At 48.6% G+C, this 27,624-nt stretch overlaps 6 protein-coding genes across 6 annotated transcripts; 3 read left to right on the top strand and 3 right to left on the bottom strand.

Annotated features, from left to right (window-relative positions):
* Nucleotides 1–2: 2 nt before the first annotated feature.
* On the bottom strand, nucleotides 3–1,350 carry DEU56DRAFT_739210 (uncharacterized protein; the record flags this gene model as incomplete). The annotated part of the gene is made up of 2 exons (XM_041348711.1): nucleotides 3–371; nucleotides 424–1,350. The coding sequence occupies 2 exons, from the start codon at nucleotides 1,348–1,350 to the stop codon at nucleotides 3–5; spliced, it is 1,296 nt and encodes a 431-aa protein (XP_041207146.1).
* Nucleotides 1,351–3,443: 2,093 nt separating this feature from the next.
* DEU56DRAFT_951191 (uncharacterized protein) lies at nucleotides 3,444–4,418 on the bottom strand (the record flags this gene model as incomplete). The annotated part of the gene is made up of 6 exons (XM_041359144.1): nucleotides 3,444–3,616; nucleotides 3,683–3,739; nucleotides 3,838–3,857; nucleotides 3,918–4,085; nucleotides 4,133–4,297; nucleotides 4,350–4,418. The coding sequence occupies 6 exons, from the start codon at nucleotides 4,416–4,418 to the stop codon at nucleotides 3,487–3,489; spliced, it is 609 nt and encodes a 202-aa protein (XP_041207145.1). The 3' UTR covers nucleotides 3,444–3,486.
* Nucleotides 4,419–11,875: 7,457 nt separating this feature from the next.
* On the top strand, nucleotides 11,876–12,943 carry DEU56DRAFT_757251 (uncharacterized protein; the record flags this gene model as incomplete). Its single annotated transcript, XM_041350106.1, has 1 exon — nucleotides 11,876–12,943. One exon carries the CDS (start codon nucleotides 11,876–11,878, stop codon nucleotides 12,941–12,943), a length of 1,068 nt encoding a protein of 355 aa, XP_041207144.1.
* A 714-nt stretch (nucleotides 12,944–13,657) lies between these two features.
* Nucleotides 13,658–15,899, bottom strand: DEU56DRAFT_757250 (uncharacterized protein; the record flags this gene model as incomplete). The annotated part of the gene is made up of 8 exons (XM_041350105.1): nucleotides 13,658–14,346; nucleotides 14,411–14,523; nucleotides 14,573–14,574; nucleotides 14,602–14,774; nucleotides 14,812–14,849; nucleotides 14,893–15,097; nucleotides 15,282–15,336; nucleotides 15,387–15,899. The coding sequence occupies 8 exons, from the start codon at nucleotides 15,897–15,899 to the stop codon at nucleotides 13,658–13,660; spliced, it is 1,788 nt and encodes a 595-aa protein (XP_041207143.1).
* Nucleotides 15,900–16,050: 151 nt separating this feature from the next.
* DEU56DRAFT_914051 (uncharacterized protein) lies at nucleotides 16,051–16,555 on the top strand (the record flags this gene model as incomplete). The annotated part of the gene is made up of 3 exons (XM_041357591.1): nucleotides 16,051–16,155; nucleotides 16,204–16,459; nucleotides 16,512–16,555. The coding sequence occupies 3 exons, from the start codon at nucleotides 16,051–16,053 to the stop codon at nucleotides 16,553–16,555; spliced, it is 405 nt and encodes a 134-aa protein (XP_041207142.1).
* Nucleotides 16,556–25,559: 9,004 nt separating this feature from the next.
* On the top strand, nucleotides 25,560–27,510 carry DEU56DRAFT_981634 (uncharacterized protein; the record flags this gene model as incomplete). Its single annotated transcript, XM_041359850.1, has 6 exons — nucleotides 25,560–26,564; nucleotides 26,617–26,658; nucleotides 26,714–26,893; nucleotides 26,946–27,005; nucleotides 27,058–27,189; nucleotides 27,244–27,510. The coding sequence occupies 6 exons, from the start codon at nucleotides 25,560–25,562 to the stop codon at nucleotides 27,508–27,510; spliced, it is 1,686 nt and encodes a 561-aa protein (XP_041207141.1).
* Nucleotides 27,511–27,624: the final 114 nt, after the last annotated feature.

The raw sequence follows: 27,624 nt of genomic DNA, 5'->3' as shown, positions 1-27,624 counted from the left end.
GGTTATGACTGAAGTATGTGTCTGCTATTGATTTGATACGTGGAACTGAGACGGCACACATGCCAGCCATCAGGTAGTGCCAAGTCATCAAGTGCCGAGCTCGGAACAGGAGATACATCATGGAGCAGACTGGGGAAAGCTCGCTCAAGGGCAGATTTATCTCCACGGACATTGTCCGTGAAGACAACTTTGACAGGAGTGTGACCGTACTTGGCTAGTGTGACCGGAATCTCTGCGAGTGCTGGCATACAATCATTGTGGCCCTTCGTTGGTGTCAGAGTCATCTTCCGACACTCGCCATAGTTATTGCATGCAGTATGGAGGGCTCCAAATGTTGCCACACCATTAACCTTTCCGAGTATTCCTGTGACCTGCATATTCAAGTGTTTGAGAACAATTTACCCACTTCGCAGGACGACGAACCTTGAAACTGTGATCATGGCTGAGGCCCTCAGCTGACTGCATTGCCATGTGCTGGTCCATCTCGGCAGCGTGCAACTCAATCAGCGAGTCATAGAAGGCACGAAAATATCGGTGCGAGGGGACATAACCAGCATAGCCACTGGGATCATTCCACCGCGGAAAAGGACGGCTCGATGGCAGCAATCCAGAGGCACTGGCTTGCATGCGTTGTCGCACAGTTTCGAGGTATGCAACATGCAGCTGTTCGTAGTGACGGATGTGCATGGTTCGTATGTACTTTGAAAACGGCGAGGGTCCAATTCCCCCCTGAAACGATGTGCGCAGAACACCAATGAGGCGTTCCGCGAGGCCACAGCGATATGTCAGGTGAAAGGGAAATAAGGCAACGAGTGGCGGAGGAAGCACTCGCATGATGGCCGGTGACCAGCTCTGGAACGTTTTCTTGCATTCGTCGTGTACACAACGATAGCGGTGACCTATGATGAACACCAGGTGCTCCATGTCGACAACACGTCGTGGCTGCTTTGGCCAACCAAGAACTCGGAGCATGACTGGTTGCCCCTGCTTTGTGTGCCGTTTCGCGTCCTTGCACTCAGGGCAAGGGATGCGCTGAAGGAGGTGAGGCAGCCACACAAAAAAATGAGGTCGGTAGAAGTCAATAGGCTCTATTTTGTAAGGTACAACACGAGAGAACACGAGTGGGGGTGCAGTCATAGTGAATTGTCCATGTTCATAACATGCTGGCCTCCCAGTCTTCGCAATCTCAGACTGGAGGCGAGTGCGGGCATCCACATACTCGTCATGAAGCCATGTTGGCATCGTGGATCGAGGTATTTTTGCCTTGACATTTTCGGCTGGCGTCGGGACAGCTGCTCCTTGCAGAACGTCATCGTCGTCGTTGACGAGAGGAGCAAATTCACTCTGCATGTACTCGACCTCCGCATCAGCGCCATCGAAAATGTCGTCATCTTCATCCTCGTTGTAGTCGCAGAGAACTTGCTCGTCATATTGACGGAGTGGGTTGAGGCGCTTGCACCTCGCACCCTGACCTGTGAGAGAGGCGAGTGTTAGCAGGAGGTGCTAACAGGTCAATCACAAATTCGCGTGCTTACCTGAATTGCTGGCCGCGGGAGCCACAACTGGCTGAAGAAAGTCCTCTTTTATGATCAAAAATCGATGCAGGACAGACAACTTTCAACAAACTTACCTGTATTTGTGCTCACCATGCTGGTTTGCACATTATTCACATCTGTCGGGTGCAAATCTGCACCTGCTGCCGACGGTGCAGGGCTCGCACCTGATGCAGAGGCAGCAGAGTCGGGTGTTGCTGCTAACAACAGAGTTTAAGGATCAGTCACACAAAACTACAGAACTGTCCACTTACCTGGCTGTGGACTGGTGTCACTATTGTGACTTTCCGCCCCTGCGGTGGCAGATCGTGAAGGCACTGACAGCGGCACATTATTAGCGCTTGCACAGCATATGCATGTCTGGACTCACCTGTCTTGGGCACTCGCACACTTCCGTCATTTCTTGGGCGTCCAACTGGACGGCCCGTGGTTCCAGCATTAGGTCCGTTCTTCGACCCTTTTGGACGTCCGCGTCGGCGCTTCTCTGGCGGCTGTTGGTCGGGATTCATGATGGTGAGCTCGGGTTCAGCGTTGCGAGTTTCACGATGACCAATTGCCAAAACAGATTATTTGGTCGAGTTAGTAACGTGTTTGTCAAACATTATATTTTCAAACTCAGCTAAGACCTAATGTCGCCACAACTATAGTTCAACCGCCGATCCAACGCTGGGCCGTTCACCCCTCTTGACTCAACCTGGGGTCCTTGTATTTAGTAAGTACGTAATACCTTTTCCCTCAACTTTGTTCACAACGGCAACCGAACCTCGAGTTTACTGTCATCCTCAGCGCTCATCCGCTATAATTAGTTAAAATCTTGCGTTCCGCGGCATAATTTGGATTTATCATGGATTTCTCTTGGTCCAGTGAGTTATTAAACAAAAAAATTCTCAGCTTTCAATCGTGACGCTTGTGTATTCCCCAGCTCCTCTTCGCCACAACGGTCATACCAACTTGCCTCTAATCCCAAACGAAATATATCTTGCGATTTTTGAGTGCATAGCGCCAACTAACGAACTGCTTATAAGAGAGCACATCATTTGAACCTTCTCAGCCCTCGCACTCGTGTGCCGTTTTTTCTGCTCCATCGCGTTGCCGCGCGTATTCGAGCACATCACATTTTCGGGGAACTCATATACCATCAACAGGGCGGAGGCTGGCAAATACTGAACCATCTAAATCCATTGCATTATATGTCAAGAAATGCACCTTCAATTCTTGGAGTATCAACGCTCATCAGCAGTGGGCCATTTTTCCATTCGCAACACTGTATTGCCAGGCAATGGCATGCATGTCGAACATTCGGAAAGTGGTGTTCCACAATTCGTTTGTGAAGACAGAGCATTGGGACGCGATGGCAGAATTGAAGCAGCTCGACGTCCTCAAGTTCTCCTATTGCTCTTTCATGGAGGATCCACCTGATAAAGAACTGACTGTTCGCACTGTCAAGCTCTGGCATCAAACTAACTCTCCAATTCCCTTCACCCTTTGGCCAATCGCCACTACTGTCCTGCGCTCTCTCTCGACAAACAAAGTGGAGACAGTCAAAAACCTCGTAGCCTTTCGTCAGCTTGCCATTGACAATTTGGTTCTCGAACACGAAATTTTCGACGTTCGAAGCGCTACTTTGTATATTTCGGCATCTTCATCAGGAAAATGTGCGGTGCCTATGCGAGCCTATGTAGCCTATGTAGGCATGTTAGTCCAGTAGGTAAGTCCCGGATATGTAGGAAGGCCCTGTATAGCATGGGTCTATGATAGGTGCAGTAGGCATTTTAGTCATAGGAATAGGCCTTCAATAGGCAGAGGAATTGGTCATTTTTCCCACTATTAGGCCACCTGTATCCGGCCCTCAGAATTTACAGCCCCGGAAAAACATTCAAAATCAAAAATTTCATTGCAATGGTACATTGGTACCTCAACACGATAGATACAACTACACTCCATCGTCCTCCGATTCTGACTCGCGATATTCCCACTCTGCAGCCGCCGCCGTGAATTCGTCCATTGTGAAATGTTCAATGGGACCTAGGGCAATGGGATCATCAGGAATGCTAGCATGACGACTAGTGTGTGATAGTGAGAGACGTGAATGAGAGACGTGAATGACATTGAAAACTGATATTACTTACCGGGCATGCTTCAAATGCCTTTTGCAGATTCTCGAGACAATGCCGCGTGCTTGGTGCCTTTGTGAAAGTGGACCAATAGGTCATAATGCACCTGGAAAACGGCTGCGTATTGCTCCTTGTTGAATTTCATGAACACCCTCGTTCCAGAGGTTCACTCCATGACACATGCTTCCATCTAAAAGAGTCACAGTCAGTCATTCGTGCCACGTCAAGAATCAGCGACTATCAGACTTACCGCCATTAGCAATGCAACGATGATTCCCAATGTAGCCCCGCCAGTCTCTTCGTCCTTGAAATAGCTGGGATATCTGATCCCCATACATCCTTTCTTGTTGTAACACCACTTTATCATCCCCTTCATGATGATGTCGGCCTCGAATGCTCCCTTGCACTGCTGGCGATCCTGTTGCCAGCCATCAGCATTTATCATCGCGAGTGAGTGAATCATACCTTGTATGTCAACGTCTTGCAGTTTGTGAGCGCTGCTAGTGCTAGCGCAGCATTTGTCTTGATGGTGTCGGGTGTCTTCTCGTTGACAAAGCCATACTCGGCTTCAACGAGTGGTCGCATGAGATTCTTCAAGTTGCTCCGTAAATTAGAACCACGGGAAGTTATCTATCGTCGCAATGAGAAGCAAACAAAGGACAGAATTACAAGGGTGACTTACCAACTTGTAGGCATCCTCGTCATACTCTATTTTCACTCCGTTGGCACGGCACGCTGCATTGCATGCCATGGCGGACCAGTCACAACATTCAGTCTTGCTTGGGTAGATTGAAGAATTAGTCAAGATACATTGATAGTGGGTGACAGCCAGTTGGACGATGGCAGAGTACAGCCCATCGAAGTTGCTGGATCGAATCTGCCCGCAACTCCCACCATCACCAATCTTTACCTTTTGTACCACCTGGAGGCTGTCTGGTGTCGCCAGAGCTGATGCAGTCCATTTGACACCGCTGGGTGTTGGCCATGCTCTTGCAGAAGCGGGCACATCTGAATTGTGGAACGTCTGATCACCTCGGGGTAATGGGGTTGGTGAACTGTAGTGATGGTCGATTGACAAGTCTGAGATGGTGTCAAATCTCCCGGTCCGACTATTATAACATGTTCCAGGTGGGGGATCTTGTTACGCTGGAAGTGTAAACTCAGGTAGGAGCTCTGTACTAAGTCTTAACGTAAGACGAAGATAATGCAGAGTTTCGTTATCGTTATCTTTGGGGTCAAGGCTTGGTGACAAGGGTCGGCAAGCAAAGACAAGACTAATGGTATCGATCAAGTAAAGGCACTTAAGACGAAGAGTCTTTAGTGAAATCGTATACGAGAGCTGTCTTGCTCAAGGAAGGTCTATCAGAAGACTGAGTAGATTCAAGTTAAAGAATACAAAGCAAGACGATCGACTACTTATAGGTAAAGGTCAGTTCAGGGCAAGACTACCAAGGCAGTGGTAAGAGTACAGGGTACAAGATAAGAGATACGAGATAAGACGGCGATCAAGGATGCTGTACAAGAAGGTGATAAGGCGTCATATGGTAGTACATGATAGGAGAAAAGATAGGGGGGGGGCCGGTCCGAGGTATGTTATTGTAACATTACCTCCCGTTCAAAGGTTTGAAGTCACCGACTTCAATCATCCTGGTTGGAATAGCAGATGGGGTCAACGTCAATATCTGCCAACATGGCGATGGCGTCGAGTTCATTCTCTTCCCGTTCTTCTGCAACGCGAGCACGCTCATGGTCAAAGGCAGCTTCGAGCTTAGCCATTTCTCCATGGAACCTATCAGCGGATTTTCTGCGACAAAGGAGCTTCTTGCCTTTGAGGAGGGGACAGAATGGGGTGAGGTGCTTGGGAGCGTATTTGCCACAAATGCGGCACTGGTACCTCTTGCAGTGCTTTTGCTTATGCCCCCAATTGTTGCAAGTACGACAGACACAGTTGAAGGGATAGGTTTGAGTTGTTTCTCCTGCTTCATACTGTGCCCTCTCGATGGAGTATTGTGCGGCGGTGGTGCATCCTGGTGCAGATTCGAAGTCGTAATGTTTGTAATGATGTTGGCTTAAAGGAAGCCCCATAGAGAAAAGCAATCTAGGCTTCATCCGAGTAAGCCTTTGCGCTCTGCGGAGAACGTCCATCCTATTGTCGAGATCGACAGGTGTAGTAGGGGGTGGGACAGGGATAGGGGCAGCGTTCTGCAATGGAGAGTAATGTAAAAGTTCAGGGGAGAGTGTCCTTGACTGGGACGGGGAAATATCAATGGGAAGTTGCTGCTCTTCTTCTTCAACTTTGGGGGGAGGTGTACTGGGAGGAGATAGGCCGAGGAACGAATAATAATCCTGAGGTGGCTGGGCTACAGGAGGGGGTGTGTATGGCACATAGAGTGAGCTGCTGCGCTCTACTACTTCTTCATCTTCTTTGATGACTAGGGGAGGGGTCGGAGTCGTATGCCTCATTGCTGCGATGAATGGCTCGGGAGGTGGATTAAACTCATTTTCATCCTCTATCCTCCTGATTGCATCATCGAAATCAACGGTGAGTCGGATAGCGTTCAAGACTGCATTCTTGATCTTGCTTTGGTTGTATCTGATGGGGATCGCACCAAGACTGGTGGAGGGGTCGAGTTGGAACTGCATTGCTGCGGGAGTGAGGGCGTCTGCTGCCCGGAAAATGATGATGAGTTCTTTGAGGGTGGAATTGCCGACCCTCTCTACATAGGCGTCAAGCCTCATAGCATACTGGATGTCGACAATAACGGCTTCCCACATGGCCCGATGCTGGCCAGGGGTCTGGGGACGAGTAAAGGGGTTGTTTTCAAAGAAGTTGGTGATACTGTGGTTGGAACCATAAGAGCAGCTGGAGCGGTCAGACATGTTGGTTTCGAGTTAAGGTAGGTTTAGAGGCCTAATGCTCTAGAGACAAGCTTAAGTCTCTTCTTATAGGCATTGAGAAGCTCCGCTGCGTTTTCAAGTTCCGTTTCAAGGATCCATGAGTTCTCAGATTCAGGGTACCCAACCCAAGATACAAGATAACGACGTCTCATGCCTGCCCCTTTGTGCGAGAGTATGGCTTTGATTTCGTAATGTTCTTCTCCGTTGATAAGGTCAGGAGGTGGTTCGGTGAAGTTCGGGCCGTGTATCTCTGTCTCTTGATAGGAGGATAGTTCAGAAGCATGGAATGTGGAGTGAACTCTCCAGGTTTTCGGTAGCTTCAATTTGAACGTGATAGGCGATAGAACTTCTGTGATTTCGAAAGGGCCGTATCGTTTGGGAGCTAACTTCTTTGAGGGGAGTCGAGTGATGAGGTGTGCTGCGGAAAGCCAAACTTTATCACCACATTTCCATGGTTCGTACTTCTGTCTATGAGATCTTTCTGCCATTCGTTGTTGAGCAAGGCTGTGAGAAGCTAGGGCTTCTTCTCTGATCTTCTGAAGGTGTTTGATGCGGTCTTCTGCGGCTGGAAGAGTGGAGTCAGGGAAGGCGTGTGGGTATCTGCGAGGTTCGTATCCCATCATAAGAGAGAATGGAGAGTCGTTTCTGGCGCTGCCTTTTCTGGAATTGTGGACAAATTCTGCCATGGGAAGGTGATTTGCCCAATCATTAGGGTTCGTTCGACAATATATTCGGAGATAGGTTTCTAGTTCTTGATTCATTCGTTCAGTTTGTCCATCAGTCTGGGGGTGATAGGCGGTAGAAAGGGCGACTTGATAGTTTAGGAGCTTTCCGAGCTCTTTTGCGAGTTTAGAGGCGAACTGTGGTCCTCTATCGGAGATAATCTTGTCATAGAGGCCGAATCTAAGGAAGACCTTTTCAAAGAAAAGTTGGGCTACTCCTTCTGCGGTGATCGTTTTTCTGCAAGGGCAGAGAATTACCCCCTTCGTAAGGCCATGGTCTACCACGACCATGATAGAATCAAAGTCAAGGGACGGGGGAAGGTCGGTGATAAGATCAACGGAGACCTGTGAAAAGGGGCGAGAGGTGGTGGAGGAGATCGGTTATAAGGGAGGGGTAGTAGGATGCGTATTCGGCTTCATTTGCTGACAAGTTGCACATCCGTCAACATATTTCCTAATATATGTTCCCATCCCAGGCCACCAATAGGCTTTCTTCACGTTCCATTCCGTGATAGTGCGGCCTGGATGACCGGCCGTAGGATGATCATGATGGAGAGTAAGGATATGATGGCGGAGATCAGAGGGAACATAAGCACGATTCTTGTAGAAAAGAACATCATCCTCGAATTTCCAATCAGAAAGTGCAGATTTCATAGGAGGAGCGCATACACCGTTTAAAGCGTCTAATGCGGTGCGAATGGTAGCATCGTCAGATGCGTCATGAAGGAGCTTGAAATCTTCCGCAAGTTCAGCATCAATGAGGTTGACAAACAATGAATCAGGAAGGAGGATAAGATCTTCGTTATCAGATCCAGAAAAAGCATGATCAGACCGTCGGGAAAGGGCGTCTGGAGCGGCGAGTTTGGACCCAGGAACGTGATGGAAGGTGAGATCATAGTTGCATAGCATTAGCTGCCAACGAGCTTGCCTTCTAGTGAGTTTCTGTGCAGATCTGAAATATAGAAGGTTCTTATGATCGGTGAAGATGATAACCGGATGAGAATTTCCTTCGAGAAAGTGTCTCCAAGCTTGCAGGGCGCGGATAACAGCAAGGAGTTCTCTATCATAGATCTGATAATTCCGTTCGGCTGGGTTCAGGGATTGGGAAAGATACCCGCAAGGGTGATACGCTCCATTCTCGTCTGTTTGAAGGAGTACTGCTCCAGTAGCAAACAATGATGCATCAGTTGCGAGGGCGAATTGTCGAGTAGGATTGGGATTTTGGAGGACGGGTTCAGAGAGGAAGCAGTGCTTTAGCTTCTGGAAAGCTTCTTCACAAATGCTTGACCAAGAGAAGACGTTGTCCTTCTTTGTGAGGTCAATCAGCGGGCGAGCAATATCAGAGTAATGGGAAATGAAGTGTCGGTAGAAGTTGCAAAATCCAAGGAATGATCAGACTTCTTTGACTGAGGAGGGGGAAGTCCAGTCGCTGATTCCTTTCAGTTTCGCTGGGTCCATTGCAACTTGCCCAGGTCGGATAATCATGCCGAGATATTCAACTTCTTGCGCATCGAAAGTACATTTCTCTGGTTTGAGGAAGAGTGACTCTTTTCTAAGTTTCTCCAGGACCTGTCTAGTTCGTTCTTTTTGTTCTTCCAAGGTATCCGAGAAAATAAGGATGTCATCCATATAAACGATGAGCCATCCTTCATTGATTTCGGTCGCAAAGGTTTGGTTCATGTATGCTTGGAAAGTTGCTGGGGAATTGCAGAGGCCGAAGAACATGACTTTTGGTTCAAAGAGGCCAAAGGAGGTAGAGAATGCAGCTTTCCATCTATCGTCGGGATGAATGAGAATGTTGTTATATCCGGAACGGACATCTATGCTTGGTGAAGAATTTGGCATCGCTCGATTTCGCAATGAGAGGGGGAATCAATGGGAGAGGGTAGGCGTTCTTCACGGTCCATTCGTTAATGTACCGATAATCTTGGCAAGGTCTAAGCGATCCGTCTTTCTTTCCAACGAAGAAGAAGCCAGATGCTTGTGGAGATTTTGACGAGGTAATAAAATCTTTCGCTACGTGTTCAGTCTAGAAAAGCTTTTAATGCGTTCGGTTTCTTTCAGGGATAGAGGATACGCTCTGGATGATTTCGGAATGAAACCTTCTTTGGTGTCGATTCTGTGGTCAAATCCAGGGCGAGAGGGAGGAAGTTTGTTCAAGCCATCTGTTGCGAAGATATCTGCGAAGTCATGGAGGTATTCGGGAACGAGTTCTTCGAAATGTTTTCTTCTTCTTTGCCTGGGTGTCTTCCATAGCAAACTCCTGCGCTTTGTTGCTTGTTTTGGTGTATTCTTGCGAAGCAGCGAGTATCCAAATGTTTCTAAGCGGAGTTTGTTTGGCAGAGATTTCTCTCTTGGAAGTCCCATCACGGGTCAAAGGAGAGTTGAAGGAGATGTTCTCGGTTATTCGAACATTGGTTCCATCCGTAGCATAATCGATTAGTACTTCGTCATCGGATAGAGGATAGGTGGCGATATCGTCCGGGTGTGGGAGGAATTGGGTGTTTCCAACCCATACATCTTCCATAGCATTGAAATTAGGGAGTTCGGGAGTAGTTTCTTTAGGTTTCTTGGATTTCTTCTTCTTCTTGATTTCTTCAATACAATGTTCTTTTTCATTTGAGAGCGTCTTGAGCGGATGAAAAGAACCGGTTTCCTCTTCTTCAATAGCTGCTTTCTTGGCTTCGAATAAGAAGGGTTCTACATGGTTTTTCTTTCAAGATTGATCTCGGTCTCAACGAGTTTGGATCGGGGTGATGAAGGAAGGGATATCATGTTCTTAGTCCAGTCGATGTCTGGATTCATGGCGGAGAGCCAGGGTTTCCCAAGGAGGACGTTGTCTCGAGCAGAGAGTTGGGTAATATTGAATTTTCCCCACATGCATCTTTTGTCAAGTCTGATGGGTAGGACGCAATAATGGGAGATCATTCCCGCTTTCAAGTTGCTTCCATCCACGGTGGTAATATGGAAAGGTTTTCGGAGTTTGTGGGAGTTAATCTTGTGCTTCTTGACGAAGTCTTTATCAATAAAAGAGCCTCCTGCTCCAGAATGAATGATAGCGGTGGTTTCAACGGTTTTCGTGCTTTTTGTAGAGAAGAGTGTCACTGGGACACGGAATTCATTGCTTCGTCCTACAGTCTTAGTATACAGCACATAAAGGGAGGGGTCTGACGTTGATACAGGTCCTCTGTTTAAAAATCCACTCGGTTGGTATCCATATCTTCTTCTTCGTCGGTTTCATCATCAGGGGTTTTAGCCCTTCCCTTTCCTTTCCTTCCTTCTGACGCTCCTGCGGCTCTGGTCTTGGTTTTCTTGTCAGGGCAGTCCCTGGAACGATGGCCCTGTTTTGAGCAATTGAAGCAGAGCCCTTTCTTGAAATGGTCATCACGTTGTTGGGGGGATAAGGTTCTGTCCACGTCCATTGCGTCAGGGTCGCGCTGATGGTGGTGGAAGTTAGTTTTGGGATTGCTTCGCCCTTGATTGGAGCGATTCCCAGATCCCTTCTTCGTCTGACTTCGGTTGTTTCTGAATGACTGTTCCATTTGCCAATTGGCGCTTTGCTGGGTCGCTGTGGTGTACCATTTGTCTATGGTATCAGGGACTTCAGAGAGTCCATGAATCGCTTTCCTCAATCCATCTTTCAATCCTCTTTTGAAGAAGTATTTGAGTCCAATTCCTTCCTTCATTCCGGATAACGCGGTGAGGAGCTTGAACTCGGCAATGTACTCAGCGATTTCTCCAGTCTGCCTGAGATTTTCTAGTTTGTTCAAGGCGTCGGTCTGCGTGTCAATGGATTGGAATGCTTCTTTGAAGCTTTTTTCAAAGTCTGTCCATGATCCGAAGGTCAGAACTGAACCACTGTACGCATTGGTATAGAATGTTTCTGCCCAAAGTGCGGCAGTTCCTTCGGTCATATAGGCGAGGGCGGTGATGATTTTCTTCTTATTGTCGGTATCGGTTTCAGAGTTGGCAAAACGATAAGCTTTAATGCTAAACAACCATCTTGTTGCTTGGGAAGTATGTCCATTGAAATCCTTAGGGGAACCAATCTTGAGTTCTGGGATTTTCGACATGGTCAGCGGTCCTGCTGGTGGAGGTACCAGTGGTCTGAATGGGTTTGGTGGAGGTCCAACAGGTGTTCTGGGTGGGACAACGAACCCACTTGGTGGAGGTGGGGGAGGAGGAAAGAACTGTCTTGGGGTGGGTTCTGGGATATCGTCGGAGCTTTCGGATGAGCTATCAGAGGTTAAGACAATGTCGTCAGAATCTTCTCTCCGGGATGAAGACGTGTTGACTGTTGGCCCTCAAGATATGAGGAGCTGATGGAAAACTTGAATCTTTTGTTATGCTGAAAGCGTAGACTCAGGTAAGAGCTCTGTACTAAGTCTCAACGTGAGACGAAGATAATAGTGGTAGTCAGAGTGAACGATTTTGAGACGATTCAGCGTGCGATTACAGGACGATTCAAAATGCGAAAATCGTGTGAAAATCGCAGTTGCTTTGAACACCCCATAGCGGCTGACGGATTTTCAACGCGATTCTCGTGTATATGTGTGTATGCTAAGTACCTTACCTCGGACCACTCAAGATGCCGCGACGGACGCAAAGGCAAGTGCAAGTACAGAATCTAATTATGTTTGCATTGCAGGTAAAGAAAAAACGAGCACAAATCTGCTTGCGTCGCCAACGGAGGCTCGAAAGCCTTACAGAACGTGAATTCAATAGCTTGGATGCTGTTCTCGAGGACGGAGACTCAGTACTAGTGTCAACATCCTGTTCAGACCTTGACTCGGATACTAGTATGTCCGACACAAGTTCCCCCAGCAGCAGCACCATTTCCTCGTCTTCTGGCTCAGACTCCAATGAATTTTCAGATGACTCGTCTGTATACTCAGATCCATCCAGCTTGAGTACTGTGTCAGGGCTTGACTCGAGCACTTACTCGGACACAGACTCTGAATCTGCAGTATCTGAGTCTCAGTCTACCTCAGGCACTGATGCTGATGACGAGCTCGACGATGACAACATTGCTGCCAGTGCACCCACTGCGGAGGCACAACTCAGCCAGCTTGTCCGCGAATTCATTCGGGATTCTTATTCACACCGCTACCAGATGGCTCACAATCAGCTTCCTCGTGGCCCGTCTCAGATGCGCCATGTGCTAGACGTGCTGAAGCCACAACGTCCTGACAAGTTTCGCGAGAGTCTTCGAGTCTCCCCATACACCTTTGACAAAATCTGCACCGAACTCGCATCTGATCCAGTGTTCACCAACAAGTCCCAGAATGAACAAATTCCCCTCACTGACCAGCTCGCGGTCACACTATATCGATTCGGACACAATGGTAACGGGGCTAGCATGCAGGCAGTTGCGGATTGGGCTGGGCTTGGCAAAGGAACTGTCCACCTCATCACCCGCAGAGTCATGACAGCTGTCCTTCGCCCATCTTTCCGCAAGTCTGCTGTTCGATTCCCTACTGCAGACGAAAAAGAACTTGCAAAGTCCTGGGTTGAAGCTCACTCCTGTCGTGCATGGAGGAACGGGTGGTGCCTTGTTGATGGCACCCTCATTCCTCTTTACGATCGTCCTCATTGGTATGGAGAAAGCTACTTTGACCGAAAATCAAATTATTCATTGAATGTTCAAGTATTTTAATTTAATTTTAATTTCAGTCCGAGAATATATTTGAGCTGACTATTTTAATAGATCGTCTCGCTCCCAAATCTCCGAATTATTGATTTTAGCTATGGGCATACTGGGAGCACTCACGATGCTAGTGCTTGGCAAGAGACATTCATTGCTCAGAACCACGACGACATACTCGAAGATGGGGAATTCATTTGGGCAGACTCCACATACCCTGTAAGAGCTTGTCACATTTATTTGCTTAGACTAACCATCGAGCTCCAGATACAAACCTGGGTGGTAGCACCCTATAAAATGCCGGAATGGGAGGAACCTTATAATCGGGTGTTTAACAACCATGTTTCCATGGTTCGTATTCGATCTGAACATGCCATTGGCTACCTGAAGGGGCGTTTTCACTCGCTCAAAGGTATTCGTGTCAATATCCGAGACAAAGCAACTCACCGGATTGCCACATACTGGACCAGTGGCATGCATTACTTTACATGCCTTTGCTATGATGTGTGAGGCGGATGAGCTGGCGGAGGATGATTATGATGCACCGATACGTGATCCATTCATCGAGGAGGGTCTCTCGTCATCTTCGGATTCAGAAGATGACCCTTTCGAAGTTGCACAAAATGGACGGCAGCAGCGTTTAAAATCAGCAAAAAGGTTTCGGGAGCAGCTGAAAGGAGCACTATTCAAATACAAAGAAAAAAGAGCTCGTTGTCATTCAGAATTTTAGTAATGGTAGCTAGTTGAACTTCCCCCCTCAGAGTTCTCTGGTTGCGGGAGAATTGGAAGTCCATATGGATCATCATCGGAGAGGAAATCATTTGTTCGATAGTGTGCTTGTGAAGGGCCAGCCTGGTCAATGCGAGGCAATTGAGCCATTCGAAATTGATGCTCAAGCTCGAGCTTCCTCAATGCATACTCAGTCTTCCTCCTCTCCTTCTCCGTCTCGCGTCTCTCCTTCTCCAGCTTGATCTGGGCCTTGGCTTTTGCTTTGACAACAGCAAGTGATGCCTTGGCTGTGAGTGCATCAGCCCGTTTCTGTGCAGTCAGCTCTTCTTGCTCAGCCACTTCGGCATACCTGTCTAGGAATGATTTCGTCTTGGATGGTTTGGTGCTCGTTGTAACCTTTAACTTCTTCGCAGGCTTGCAATCTTCGTCAGCGAGATCTTCGATCTTTGTTGACCGCTGGTGTTTTGGGGGTTTTGTGTCCTCGCCACTAGCCACAGAAGTATCTCCATCAGGCTCTACATCAGATAATCCCACGGGCTCACTCAGTGACTCGGAAAATTCTTCGCCATCATTCGGTAACAAAATTGAAAAGTCGGCAGCCGAATCTGCATTACCAACACCGGTAGGAATCCGACTAGGACAATTGGCGACAAGAGCACGCATCTCGAAGAACCACGGAAATTCTTCTTTAATTTGTGCCGGCGAAGTTGTCTCAGTACGGAAAACAATGTCCGAGTTAGTGGTACTTACCCCATCTTGTGGTAAAGTTGTTCACCTGACTCATGTCGATATCTTCCTCACGCTCAATGCCAGCTCCTGTTGTTCCCATCTCCTTGACATAGACAAGGGTTTTTCGTTCTAAGCTGCCAAAAGGTCAGTATGAAAACATCACAGAACCAAACGATGGCGTACATCTGCATTCGGTTTTTGATCTTTCAAACCCATGCTTGTCGCAGGCCTTTTTCTTTCAGGTTGCCAAGTGCAATTTCAAATGCACTGCCATACTCCGCATGGCCATCAAACAGAACCTTGCAGAGTGCCCAGTGGTGTTCTGTTTTCTTCGCGCCTCCTCCGTTTTTCGTCGATGCATTCGCACCTGGTTCAGGGTACAATCCTTTTCAGATGGTGTCATCAGATGTCACAGCGCTAACGAGGGACCACGTCAAAGTATCTGTCCAACTGGCAGTTCCTAAGGTGAGTTATGTACTATGTTTCTGATATATTTCACGCACTCGATATCAGGGACTTCCTCGTCATCTTTCTCATCGTTGACCTTTTCGATAGCCTCCGCGGTATCTCCGACTTCGACCTTGGTACCCATTGGCAGCGCTTTTTTGCCTTTTTTAATGGGCACTTTTTTACGGGCTTTCAGCGGAGATGCTCGTTGGACGTGTTTTCCTTTGGGTGCCATGCTACTTGAGTGTGGAGGGGGAGGTGCTTATTTGCAGGACAAGTATATTTAATTAGATATTTGTATTTTTAAATAAGAGAAATGCAGCTGTTTACAGTCCAAAATCCGATTCAGAATCGCGTGAAGCACCTCCAGAGGCGCTTCGACAATTCAACGCGATTCAATGTCAAATCCGATTATCAGTGTCCGAAATCGATTTCTGAATCGCACACTGAATCGTCTCAAAATCGTTCACTCTGACTACCACTAATGGAAGGGTCTTTATCTGAACCACTTAAGAAAAATGTAAATATTATCAAAGAATTTGTTACTCACCATCTCGAGCAAAAGAAAATTGTCTATCTTCCCCATGCTCAATCCTGAGCGAAGGAGCCACGACCCAACTTCCCAGTCTTTCCAGCCGCTGAATGGGTAATACGGATTCATTGCACGGTGTTTGCTGTTATTGTCGGAATTGAATAGATCAAGGAACGTGTAGCCCCTGCCGTATGATTGAGCGCAGTCAGAATATGAGTCGATAACTTCCGAGTTGTGAGTTGGCATTTCCTGGCTCTCACTACCACTAGTACTCCCTCGAGACATCTCATCCCAATCCCCCAAACCACCAGACTCGATGTCGGGCATATTCGGTTCACTGGCATCGTCCATATCCATGGAAATATTCGGTTCGTCATCCGAGTCCATACAGGAATCAGACTCGGAGCGCAAGCATATCAAATCCTGCAGCCACGTACTGCACCCAGAGCGAGGTTGGCTCATGTGACGAGCAACAGCGACGTCATTCTTGAAACCGCCCTTGCCACATGAAGGACACTGGAATGACGACATAATAGCGTGCACGTGAGAATTCTGAGAAGTTGAACTGTAATGATATTGATTCCGGAATCCGAACACCTTAGTTTTTCTAACCCTCATGTCCGAGTCGAGCCACGCACCAATCCATTTAAATATCTCTAGTGATGTACCATCAGCGTCATGTATGCGCCCTCGACATACCAATAAGTGGCAAGCCAGCCATGTTCTGGGTGACTCTGGCAGTGGTATCGCAGATTTGTATGATGTAGTTGACGCTATTGGCTCGATGGTAAGTGACTGATATCTTACTAGGCAATATTTGTTCACGTGCCCACAGACCATCAACGATGTTGATGAACTTGAAGCTAACCTCATCATGGACCTCGCAAGGGCCCGACGGGATATATTCAATGCAGAGAAAACACTTGCTGATTGTGTCGTCCGAGAATACGAGGTCATGACGAATCTTTCGAAATACAAGTCCACCATTTCTAAGCGGAAGCTTGACAAGGCGGATGTAGGACTAGGTCATATGCGCATCACATTCAAGAAACACGGTCTTTCTCACCACCCAGTGCCACACAATCTTCATGGTAAGTACACCTATCATTTATAGTACTACCAACTAACACCTTCGTATTATAGACTCATTCGCATCCTGCCATCAGGTCACCATCCAGTTGGACTAATGACAAGTACCTTCTTTTGAGTTGTATCAAATAGAAACCTTGTATTTGGCAGTACTAGTATCTAGTAGTAGTAAAATATGATTCGGACATGAGATTTTGTTTTGTCTTGACCTTGGCGGATGCCAGTGTGCTTCAAATTGTGCTTCAAATGTATTCTAATTATAGCCCGAACTATATAGTAGTAGTAGCGCTCGAGAAATGGTAGTATTTTACTGACAAACACTGTAAGCAGCTGTACATCCTGTGAGCTCTGTCCCTCTGTAGGTTACTGTGGGGAACTATCAAAAAATGTTGATGCTGGGAGAAATTTACTGTGAGCTCTGTCCCACTGTGGGTTACTGTCGAAAATGTTGATGTCTGTGGAGAAATTTACTGTGAGCTCTGTGCCGCTGTGGGGCGCTGTGGGAAACTGTGGGAAACTGTGGGAAATGTCGATGTCTGTGGAGAAAATTGGGGTTTACTGATGCACGATCAAGAAAATTTGAGTTTTTAACTGGAATGGGAATGCTGGCCATTATATAATATTTTTCTGAATATTTTCCACGCTCAAATTTTGTATTTTATATTGACATTTTCCTGAGCGGAAAACTTCAAATATTTCAATCTATTTAGACAGGACTTGGAATCTTTGTCAAAATGTGTTACTTTGCTCTGCCATTTCACCATCATCTAAATTTATTATTAGTGGTACTCAAAATAAGATCCAAAACTTTTTGGAAACTCGCGTAGAGCACGGCTAAACCCTTCCAACACGGCTAAAGTTTAACAGAACATGCTCGGCACGAGTCGGCACAAAGTCGGACCTTTAAAACAACACTTGTGATTTTTTTCAAAGCGTGAATATACATAGGGGAAAGTGTACTTTAGAGAGAATAGAAAAAGTAACCATGATCTAGTAGCTTCAAAACGAGTAGCAGATCCTCCAACATACTTGTATTTCAAATGGTAGTAGTAATACACTTGTAAAAAAAACTAAGGCCCCGCCCCAATGAAATCAGCCGTAGGTAGGGAGCGCCAGATGGAACAAAATAAGTGCTGAGGGGAAGAGCGGGGGGGAAGGAGAGGATAAGTGTTGGGAGGGATATGTGGGGGGCAGATTTGAGCTGGGCTAGGTATGCGTTTGAGGGGCGGATGCGTGATGGGGCAGATTTGCGCTGGGGGATGGGGCTGGGTATGGGCTAGGGGGCAGATGTGCGCTGGGGGCAGGTATGCGTTTGGGGGGGCGGATGCACGATGGGGGCTGGGTATGCGCTGGGGGCTGGGGCTGGGTATGGGCTAGGGGGCAGATGTGCGCTGGGGGCAGGTATGCGTTTGGGGGGGCGGATGCGCAATGGGGGCTGGGTATGCGTTGAGAGGGCAGATGCGCGATGGGGGAGGAATATCTGCATGCCTCCACGGAGACGCAAGACTGAGTGAAGGGTAGACTCCTTCTGGATGTTGTAGTCGCTGAGGGGGGAAGATCTGCATGCCTCCGCGGAGACGCAAGACTGAGCGAAGGGTAGACTCCTTCTGGATGTTGTAGTCACTGAGGGGGGAAGATCTGCATGCCTCCGCGGAGACGCAAGACTGAGCGAAGGGTAGACTCCTTCTGGATGTTGTAGTCGCTGAGGGGGAAAGATCTGCATGCCTCTGCGGAGACGCAAGACTGAGCGAAGGGTAGACTCCTTCTGGATGTTGTAGTCGCTGAGAGTACGGCCATCTTCAAGCTGCTTTCCAGCGAAGGTAAGGCGCTGCTGGTCAGGTGGGATGCGTGTGGGATCTGGATAAGAATAGACAGCGCGAGACGAAACATCGGAACTTTCCGCAACTTTTAAACTCCGCTCAAAACTGCGTCACATATACACGCAGATAGGAGTTTTGATCCCACACGCACCATAGCCCCCCACCATAACTATGCCTCGCCCATCCACTCGTAAAGACCTCCTGAATATTGTCGATCAGGCTGCACTTTCCGTGGCTAGGTTGCAGTATCAGGATATGCTGGACGACTGGTCGGACTTTGAGTCTGATACCGACTCCGACTCGAACTCGCTTTCTGCTTCAGGCGATGATCATGACGACTCTTTCAGCCTGTCATTTAGCTCCCCATCCCCCCAATCCCCCCTCTCTCCCATCTCTCCCATCTCTCCCCTCTCCCCTGGGACGGGGATTGCGGATTCTTCCAGTGACGAATCCGATGACATCGCTGCACCTTACGACAGGCTCCAGGACACCATCGCTGCTCTTCGTGATGAGGTCAAGAGGGCACGTGTACTCCACAAGCCTGATGAGCCTCCTCCGCGAGCATCTCAACTTCACATGCTGGTTCACCACGAGGAACATCGCCCTCACTTGTTTCGGCAGAAACTTCGTGTCAACCCGGAGATCTTCGATGATATCCTCGATCATATCTCTAATCACCCTATCTTCCAGAACCAGTCCAACAATCCTCAGCTCCCCGTCTCCATCCAGCTTGCCATTTTTCTTAATCGTGCAGGCCACTATGGCAATGCCATTTCTCTCGAGGATGTCGCTCAATGGGCAGGCGTGAGTGTCGGGTCAGTGGTCAATTGCACTAATCGTGTGATGGTCGCGGTGCTCGATGCCCATGATCAGTTTATCTGCTTCCCAGCAGGTGACTCTGAGGATAGTGACCTGGCTCGCAAATTTGCCGAGTCACGTACTTGTCCAGAGTGGAGAGGTGGTTTTCTAGCCATTGATGGCTCAACCATAGATCTGTTCACGAAACCGGGTTATTATGGTGAGACATTTTATGATAGGAAGTCGAAGTATTCCCTTGGCTGTCAGGTAACATTTTTTTTGTCATCTTCATGTGCAAAAATTAATTTGATTCTAGGCAGTCAACTTACCCCACAACCTCCTGATTGTTGATTACTCTCTTGGTCATCCCGGGAGTGTCCATGATGCATTTGCTTTTCGATCCACTTGCCTCTATAACGAGCACGCTGATCTTCTGCCTGATGGTCATTGGGTTTGGGCGGACAGTGCTTATCCATTGGAACCATGGTGTATTCCCCCTTTCAAGAAGCCTCGCAATGGACGGCTGACGAAGAACCAGAAGACATTCAATTATCACCTCTCTAAGGTATGTTTTTTTTTTGGTGGTTTTCAATTGATTTACATTTATTTAGATTCGTGTTCGTGTTGAACACACATTTGCTGTTTTGAAGGGACGGTTCCAGTCTCTTCGAGAGCTACGGTTCAGAATTCAGACCGAGAAAGACCTCGAGTTTGCTGTGCAGTGGATTAAGTGTTGTATCATCCTGCACAACATGATCATCCGCTTCGAAACCGACCATCACAAACAGGATGGAACATACGAGAGTTCTCTAAAGTGGGCTCGTGTAGAGGGCGAAGATTTCATTCCTCAAGAGTATGAGGCTCCAGATGGTGATGAAGTAGTTGGTGACAGGACATATGATGGCACTCCAGGTCAGGCTACTCGTGCAAGGCTAATGGATGAGCTCTTTGACAGTCCTCAATCTAATGCACAAAGGAGAGCAGGATAAGGATCACATTCACATGTACTACTTGACATGTACTACTACTAAATGTACAACACATATGTACCTATGTAACATCAACTTGAATCAGATACTAGTGTAGGAGAAAAACATACATGCAACAGTGAGAACACAAAAACAACAACAAAAGAAACATATGGTAGCAAGAACAAATGAAAAAAAAAAAAAAACGAGACGAAAAAATCATACACCTCCATCTGACCTGTTGCCCTGTGTCATCTGGTGGAACTGGATCTTGAGGCGGAGGTTTTCAGCCTCCTTATCAAGCACCAGTGAATGAGCTTCGTGCACTCGAATGTCAGTCTCGCGAAGACGGATCTCAGCATCCTGCTTCTCTTGCTCACGCTGATGGTTGGCGGTTGCTAACGAGGCCTCATGCTCTCGCACGCTGCGTAGATACTCATACTTCCTCGTGTCGCGATGGTGTTCGGTCTTGGCGTCGAGCTTCGCAAGGAAGCGCTCTTGCTTGTGGTCGTGGCGTGACCTCGCGTCCGAATGCAGGCTCTCGATCTCGTCATGGACGTGGTCGATCTGTTGAGCGACGTCGGACTTCGCCTTCTTCTTTTTGGAGCCGGCGCTCGTTTTCTGTGACGTTTGCGGGGTGGGGGGACATGTTGTAGTCAGACGAGGAGGTGGTGGTGTTGCGGGTCGTCGATGACGGTGTCGACATGCTGCGGGACATGTCGGTCGATGCCTTGCGTCGGCCCCCACGAGAAATCGGCCTCTGCGCCCCAAAGGCTGCCCGACTGTCGTAAAACGACGCCGGGGACTTCGGGGGCAATTCGAACGGGTGGGGGGGGTGAGGAGGAGGGGACGGGGAAGAAGGCAACTGGCGCTTCTTACCCGCAACCCGGGAAGGGCTGGTGTGGGTGCCAGCGTCAGCGTCCATCATGTCGTCATCGTCACCGTCGATGGGGGCGGAAAACAGACCAGTGCTATTATCAGCGCGTCCGAAATCGTCGGTGATGTCGACGTCGTCGGAGTTGTCGAGCCCGGGAAGGTGGAACGGTGGGCACGCGTTTTGGGGGGGGTATGGGTTGGGTGGCGGATCCGCGCTGGGGGCTGGGTATGGGTTGGGGGGCATATGTGCGCTGGGGGCTGGGGCTGGGGCTGGGTATGGGCTAGGGGGCAGATGTGTGCTGGGGGCTGGGGCTGGATATGGGCTGGGGGCTGGGGCTGGGTATGGGCCAGGGGGCAGATGTGCGCTGGGAGCTGGGGCTGGATATGGGCTGGGGGCTGGGGCTGGGTATGGGCCAGGGGGCAGATGTGCGCTGGGGGCTGGGTATGGGCTGGGGGGCAGATGTGCGCTGGGAACTGGGGCTGGATATGGGCTGGGGGCTGGGGCTGGGTATGGGCCAGGGGGCAGATGTGCGCTGGGGGCTGGGTATGGGCTGGGGGGCAGATGTGCGCTGGGGGCTGGGTATGGGCTGGGGGGCAGATGCGCGCTGGAGGGGCCAGCCCCAGCAGAAGCACCAAAGTGCATGGAGGGGCCAGCCCCACCACGTGGTTGCACGAGGGAATATAGGGCTGCGGCGTGGTCCACGCCCGGCTTAGACGAATGTGTCTTTGCCGCCATGGCGGGATTGCCGTGCCAGATTGCGTCAAGGTCCTGGTACCATGGAAGGTCCGCACATACGACTTCTATAAAAATAAATCAGCTGTTAACTGGGGGGGGGGGGAAGACGAACTCACGTAGAAGATTTTGGGCAGATGGCCCATCAAGCGGCATGATGCCAGAGCCAGTCGCAGTGAACTTGTTCTTGTGCTTCTTGTACTTATTTCTAAGGCTTGATGTATTTGTTAGTGTATGCGTGAATAAAAAAAAAAAAAGAGAAGACTTACTTTGTGATGCGATTGGAGACCAAATCGCTGAATTTCTTCTGATTTTGGCGGTATGCAGAGCGGTACTTGATGTGATCGGCGAATATGAGGTGGGCGATGGCGCCATATACGTCCCCTTTGTCCCTGTTAGAGGGGGCGTCATTGTCGAGGGCCGCTTTCTTCTTCCCCTCAGAATAGAACAGGATCCGGCAGTCAGTGGGATGGGTGGTAAGGTAGTTCACCAGGATGTCAGTGAGGGCATGTTCACTTTGCCACTGGATTGACATCCTGGGTCCAGATGTTTCTGGAGGGAGTCCTTCGGAGGGGGATTCTTGAAGGTCCATCGTCGTTGAGCTCGCTCGAGTAACTCGAGCGTTGGCTCTGAGCCGTGCAGAACGGCGAACACGTTGGCGGGCAGCAGGCATGGATTAAAACTCCGCCGTGCCATGCCGGCCTGACTTTCAATAGTCATCAAGCCGATACCTTTAGCCGTGTTGGAAGGGTTTAGCCGTGCTCTACGCGAGTTTCCAAAAAGTTTTGGATCTTATTTTGAGTACCACTATTGTTTCCAATGTTGAAATTCAAATTGAATATCCCTTGTTTATCAATCACATTTTGATTAAAGTCTAGCTTGTGTCAAAACTCCGAAACCGCCGATGTGTAACTTTGAAAGAAGTGTTCGACGTTGTGTGCCAAATAATGTCAAACACAGGTCAAAGCGTGCACGACGCTGTCTCTCGTTCGTTTCCATGTGTCGAAACGTGTTTTCTTGAGCAAATAACTCGCCTTCTCGCTATACATCACAAAATTCTGCGGGTGACTGAAACCGGGGTGAGGAAACCAAATCTCGTGTGATTTCTACTTACAGTTTCTACTTTTCCTGCGAAAACCCTGTTTCGTTGGGGTGTTTGAGCAGAAGTTACGATATTTTAGTCTGAATCGTTACGCACCAATTTTACCACCTCATCGCTTCGCTGGTGCTACTATTTGGGTGATCATGCCCTGACACCTTGTGGTGCCGGGAGGTACAGCTGCGCGTGCAACTTTGTATGGTACGAAATACTTCATGTACCAGGCCTAGGTCACAGCACTTGTTTGGTCCTTTCGGCTGTCCTTGCGCTTGTGTCTTGGCCACGACAGAAAATCATGTCTCGGGAATCAGTAAACCTATGGGCGTCAGTAAACTTTACCTCGTGTTCCTAAGCCAGGCCTGACTGCAATGATGAACGGCCCGAAGGAATGAAACATGGCGGCTTGCTCAGACCTCTATATCGTGGTTGTCCGGCTTCACTGTGCTTCTTGGATATAAAGACACTTTGATCTGTCATAGGAGGGCCAAAGTGCGCGGCGGGCAGGCAATTTATCCTATACAAATTCATTCCAGGTCACATCAAATGTCAAATCAATGATCAGCACTCACCGAAATCTCACAGGTAAACGTCGGCCTTACCTTCTGCCAAGGGTACCACATCTGCGAGGTGATTCATGAAACAAAGTTACTCGTCGTGCTCGACATTGGTACGTCTCTTACCTTGACCTTGCTCGCGTGGTTCTTTCACATATTCCCCTACATACAGGAAGCTAACCCCACGCTTGTGGATGCTGAGTGTGTTCGGTAGGCAAGACCTGGCAGAGACTCTTCTCTGAGTTGCAAATCCAAGTGTCGTAAATTGGTTTGGGTGTAATGCGAATGTTCTGATCTGGTGGCAGTAAGTTGTATCTGCCTATCATGAACACAACGACTCACCGTTCTGTGATAGTGTTATGTGCAGATCGCATTCGATGTCGTGTGGACCTGTTCCTGGCAACCCGGATATGCAATGTGACTTGAGCCCGGTGGAGAGATGCATCGGTGGTTGGAGAAACATATTTTCGTTAGTGTCAATAAGTATGCGACCTCTTGTCCAATGCATTTATGTTACTAAACTTTGTCAATCAGATTTTGAGTGTGCAATTTTGGATGGCAATGACTGTCGGGGACATCTTGAGAAAACGACCGACAGGTTCATATGCAAGAACATACCCAGCCAAGGGAAAGTAATCTCAAATAGAGATCCAGCGCTTCGCGTTTACTGTTTGATCATAAATGACTTACTGCAATCTTCTCGACAATCTCCCTGATCGAAGATCCCCCAGCCAAGTGGGGAAATAAATATCAGGGTGGCCTGTGTCGTAAGATTGTCCGTTGACAAAATGTGCACATGTGAAAGGTCAGTGGATGTATTTCTTTGTATAACATTAAGCTGTGCTCACTGTCTTCCTGAACATGGCCAACCGTTCATGTGTCGAGTGCAGAGCAGTTTTCTCCTGGCGAGTAGATCACAGCTCATCAGGATGTACATTGCAGGAAAATGGCACGTTTTCTATTCATCGCCATATTGCTGATTTGTGGATCGATGTGAAGTCCTCAATTTTCAATTTTGCTTCAATTTCCAACAACTCGAGCATGGAACCAGGAAAAGAACCATGGAGGTGAGTACACCAGTTTCGTGGATAATAGATATCATTGACATCACATCACGATATTCAAGTTATAAATCATGCTCGCATGAGAGGCCTGTAGTAACGCATGCCTCAGGTTGTGATCCTGACGCCCCCAATTCTTTGGCTGTCAAACCTTCTCATCCTCGACTGTGCAGTGGATGCATCTGATTTGTACGGGCGACGAGCGTTGTTGTGCTGTGGTACTTACATGCAGCGAAGGATAGTTGGGCAGTCGCATTCTCTCCAGGACACATGAGAGGTTGCGTCCCGATATTAGCGACCACAGAAGACCACATACGGTTTGAAGAGTTGATATGTGCAACGCACAGGTTCAAGAACCCAATTGGTGGCATTCATACAGAGAGCTCTGCCAGTGCCAGCGCTATTATCAAAACGCTCTCTCCCGTATAGCTTCACATGCCTTTCCTTTCATCAGCGTGGTGCTCTGATCCCAGTCGTCCGTAAGGCTACGCAGCGGTGGCCCTGGATAGAGGGATCTCAGGTGACGGCTGGTTGCACGATAATTCTCTAGAGCCAGAAAGTGAGAAAGCCTGGATGAGCGTGTACCCAAGAATGATCGAGACAATGGGATAAGAAAAGATGGTCTTTGTCGTCTCTGTAGGGTATACAAGGTTAATAGCAGTTGTTCATGTGTCTGCTGGCGGCCAAATGATGCTACAAACGAAGAGCGAGCTACGAAAAAGGTTGAATGCAGGTTGGTCGAATGCAATAGTATCGGGCCATCTAGATCCGCCAGAGACTCACAGGCATACAGCAACACTGGTGTGTGGGAAATAGAAACGAGATTGGCGCTCTAGCACAGGAATATCGTTCATGGCTGTGAAAGGCGGTGAGTCAAAAAGCAAGAGGAAATAAATTTGAGAGATAGCACATTTCTCAAGGACGACGGCTGTACTCACATTGTAGCATCCACCCCTCTCTATCATTTCTCGCCTCTTGGTAATATCAACTCTCATCTGAAGTTCCAGCACGGATGAACTGACGATCAGCTCTACTATAGGCAAAGTGTTCTGGACTCTGGAGCGAGTTGGGAATCTTCAAACGGCGATCAACGTCAGTCCCACAACACATGAGGAGAGCTCACCACGGTCCTTCAAATACATCCAAAGAACACCTTGCTCCTACTTAACTGTTTCGCTCGCAGAGACGCAGCCATGGCTTCCGCATCTACAAAGGCAGCCGCCACGAAATCGATTGTGACACCGGCAAAGACTTTGAAGGGTCATGAAAAGTGGATTCGATCCATATCCTACTTTGCTGACGGCCAGCGAATGATCAGCGGATCTGAAGATAAGACCGCTCGGCAATGGGATCTGAAGGCGGGTAGGGAGATTGAGGAAGCGCGGGGTGTTTGCGAGAAGGAGGTATTGGCAGTGGCGGTATCAAGGGATAGTCGATGGGTTGTTACGGCTGGTGGAGAGGAAGAAACGTTAACCGGGGAGCTGAAAGTCTATGAGGTTGAGACGGGGATTGTGAAAAATTTTGAAGGCCACTCAAAAAGGATCATATGCATTGATATCTCCACGGACAGCAAGCTGCTGGCAAGCGGGTCAGATGATTGGACAGCACGGATATGGAACTTGGAGACCGGCAAACTCGTGGCCGGTCCATTCAAGAGTGTTAGTTGGGTGGGCGCAGTTCGGTTTTCGACGGATTCGAGGAAGCTCGCAATCAAGTCGGATGTGGGGACGTGCCTTCAGGTCTGGGATATCCGCAAACAGAAATTGGATGCGAGCATAGGGAAACCAATTGGAAGGGATGTGACGTATGCGCCAATATTCTGGACAAATACAAACAAAAATATCTTGGCCGCATTCACCTTCGACACGGATGACGGTTCCAGTACAATTTACGAGTTTGACGCCTCAACATTGGAGATTCTCGGAACTCCCTTCAAAGGGCACACCAAAGTCATTTACGGCCTAGCACTTTCATCCGACAACACTCTCCTCGCTAGCTCTTCACTTGACCACACCATCAAGCTCTGGGCCTTCGAGTCCCGCCAACTCCTCGCTTCCTTCGACGTTCAGAATTCTTTCACCCTTGTCCTCTCACCCGACTCGCGCCAACTAGCTTACACGGATTACGATATCGAGAACGACGATGAGTACGAGATTTACATATGTGATATTCCACCCGATGTGCTTGCTCAGGCCCGTGTACGCATTCCCCGAAAACATCTACTGCTCGTGTGCTAATATTCCCTTACAGGCCGGTGCACGCAAAAATTCAACCCTCAATGATCTTCTAAACGTACGTGGCTCATTCTTTTACTCATTACACCACTCATCCATCACTATTATTGCAGTCTGACGCAACTCGTCGTCCTCCTTCAGTACGCCGCAGACCACAGACACCCGTCACACCTATGGTGCAGAGGCCTCCGCCTACAATGGACCCCCAACAACCTATTTCCATTCGCCTCCGCCAACTTTTTCGCTTCTCTCCTCGCAAGAATACAGCTGTCCAACTTCATAACCCTCTAGATGTAGGTCGTGTATCTCGATTCTTTCGCGTTTGACTCGATCATGGTAACGCAGGTCCCTGCTACATTACCCCTACCATCCTCTCTGGGACAGGACGAAACTCGGTTTGAACGTGTCAGTGTTCAAATTTAGTAAACTCACAACGCATGACTGAATGTGATTCCAGTTCGAAATAAGTTCTCCACCTCCCTCGAACGGTCCAGTCACGCAATTCCTGCGACACCACCTTCCTTTCCTCGTGCCAAGACACAGCAATGCGCCACCAGTCATGGAAGTCGCACCAGGGCGGAAGTTCAATGTAACTTGCATCTTCTTTGCTGTTATTACCTCTTTGCTGATTTGTACCCGATAGCGGCTGGTTGCTGCCAATCTACCAGAATACAAAAAAGTAGACGACACCCGACATCCGCCTCAGGCTGGAGTGCCGCAGGACATCGACTCATCTGACAACGATTCACTCCCAGACGTGCACTGGTGCAAGGCGTTCCTGTGCTACTATTCGTGCTGGTCTCATGGCAGGTTGAGGATGCCTCCTCGATGGCACTTGGAGCGCGTTGAGAGACCTCGCCAAGACGGCACGACAAATGGCAGCTCTAGTGGTACTCGTGGTCATAGTTGATTTTGCGTGCATCCATCCACTACTGTATCCTTCATAACTCACAATTTCACACTTATATATCAATTGTACGCCATCTGCGATATTGCGTGCTGTCTGCCAGATCCCATCATAACA

Source organism: Suillus clintonianus, assembly GCF_016758775.1.
Source record: "Suillus clintonianus strain FC179 chromosome Unknown DEU56scaffold_49, whole genome shotgun sequence".
NCBI classification, from domain to species: domain Eukaryota; kingdom Fungi; phylum Basidiomycota; class Agaricomycetes; order Boletales; family Suillaceae; genus Suillus; species Suillus clintonianus.
This window is presented reverse-complemented; position numbering and strand designations above follow the sequence as displayed.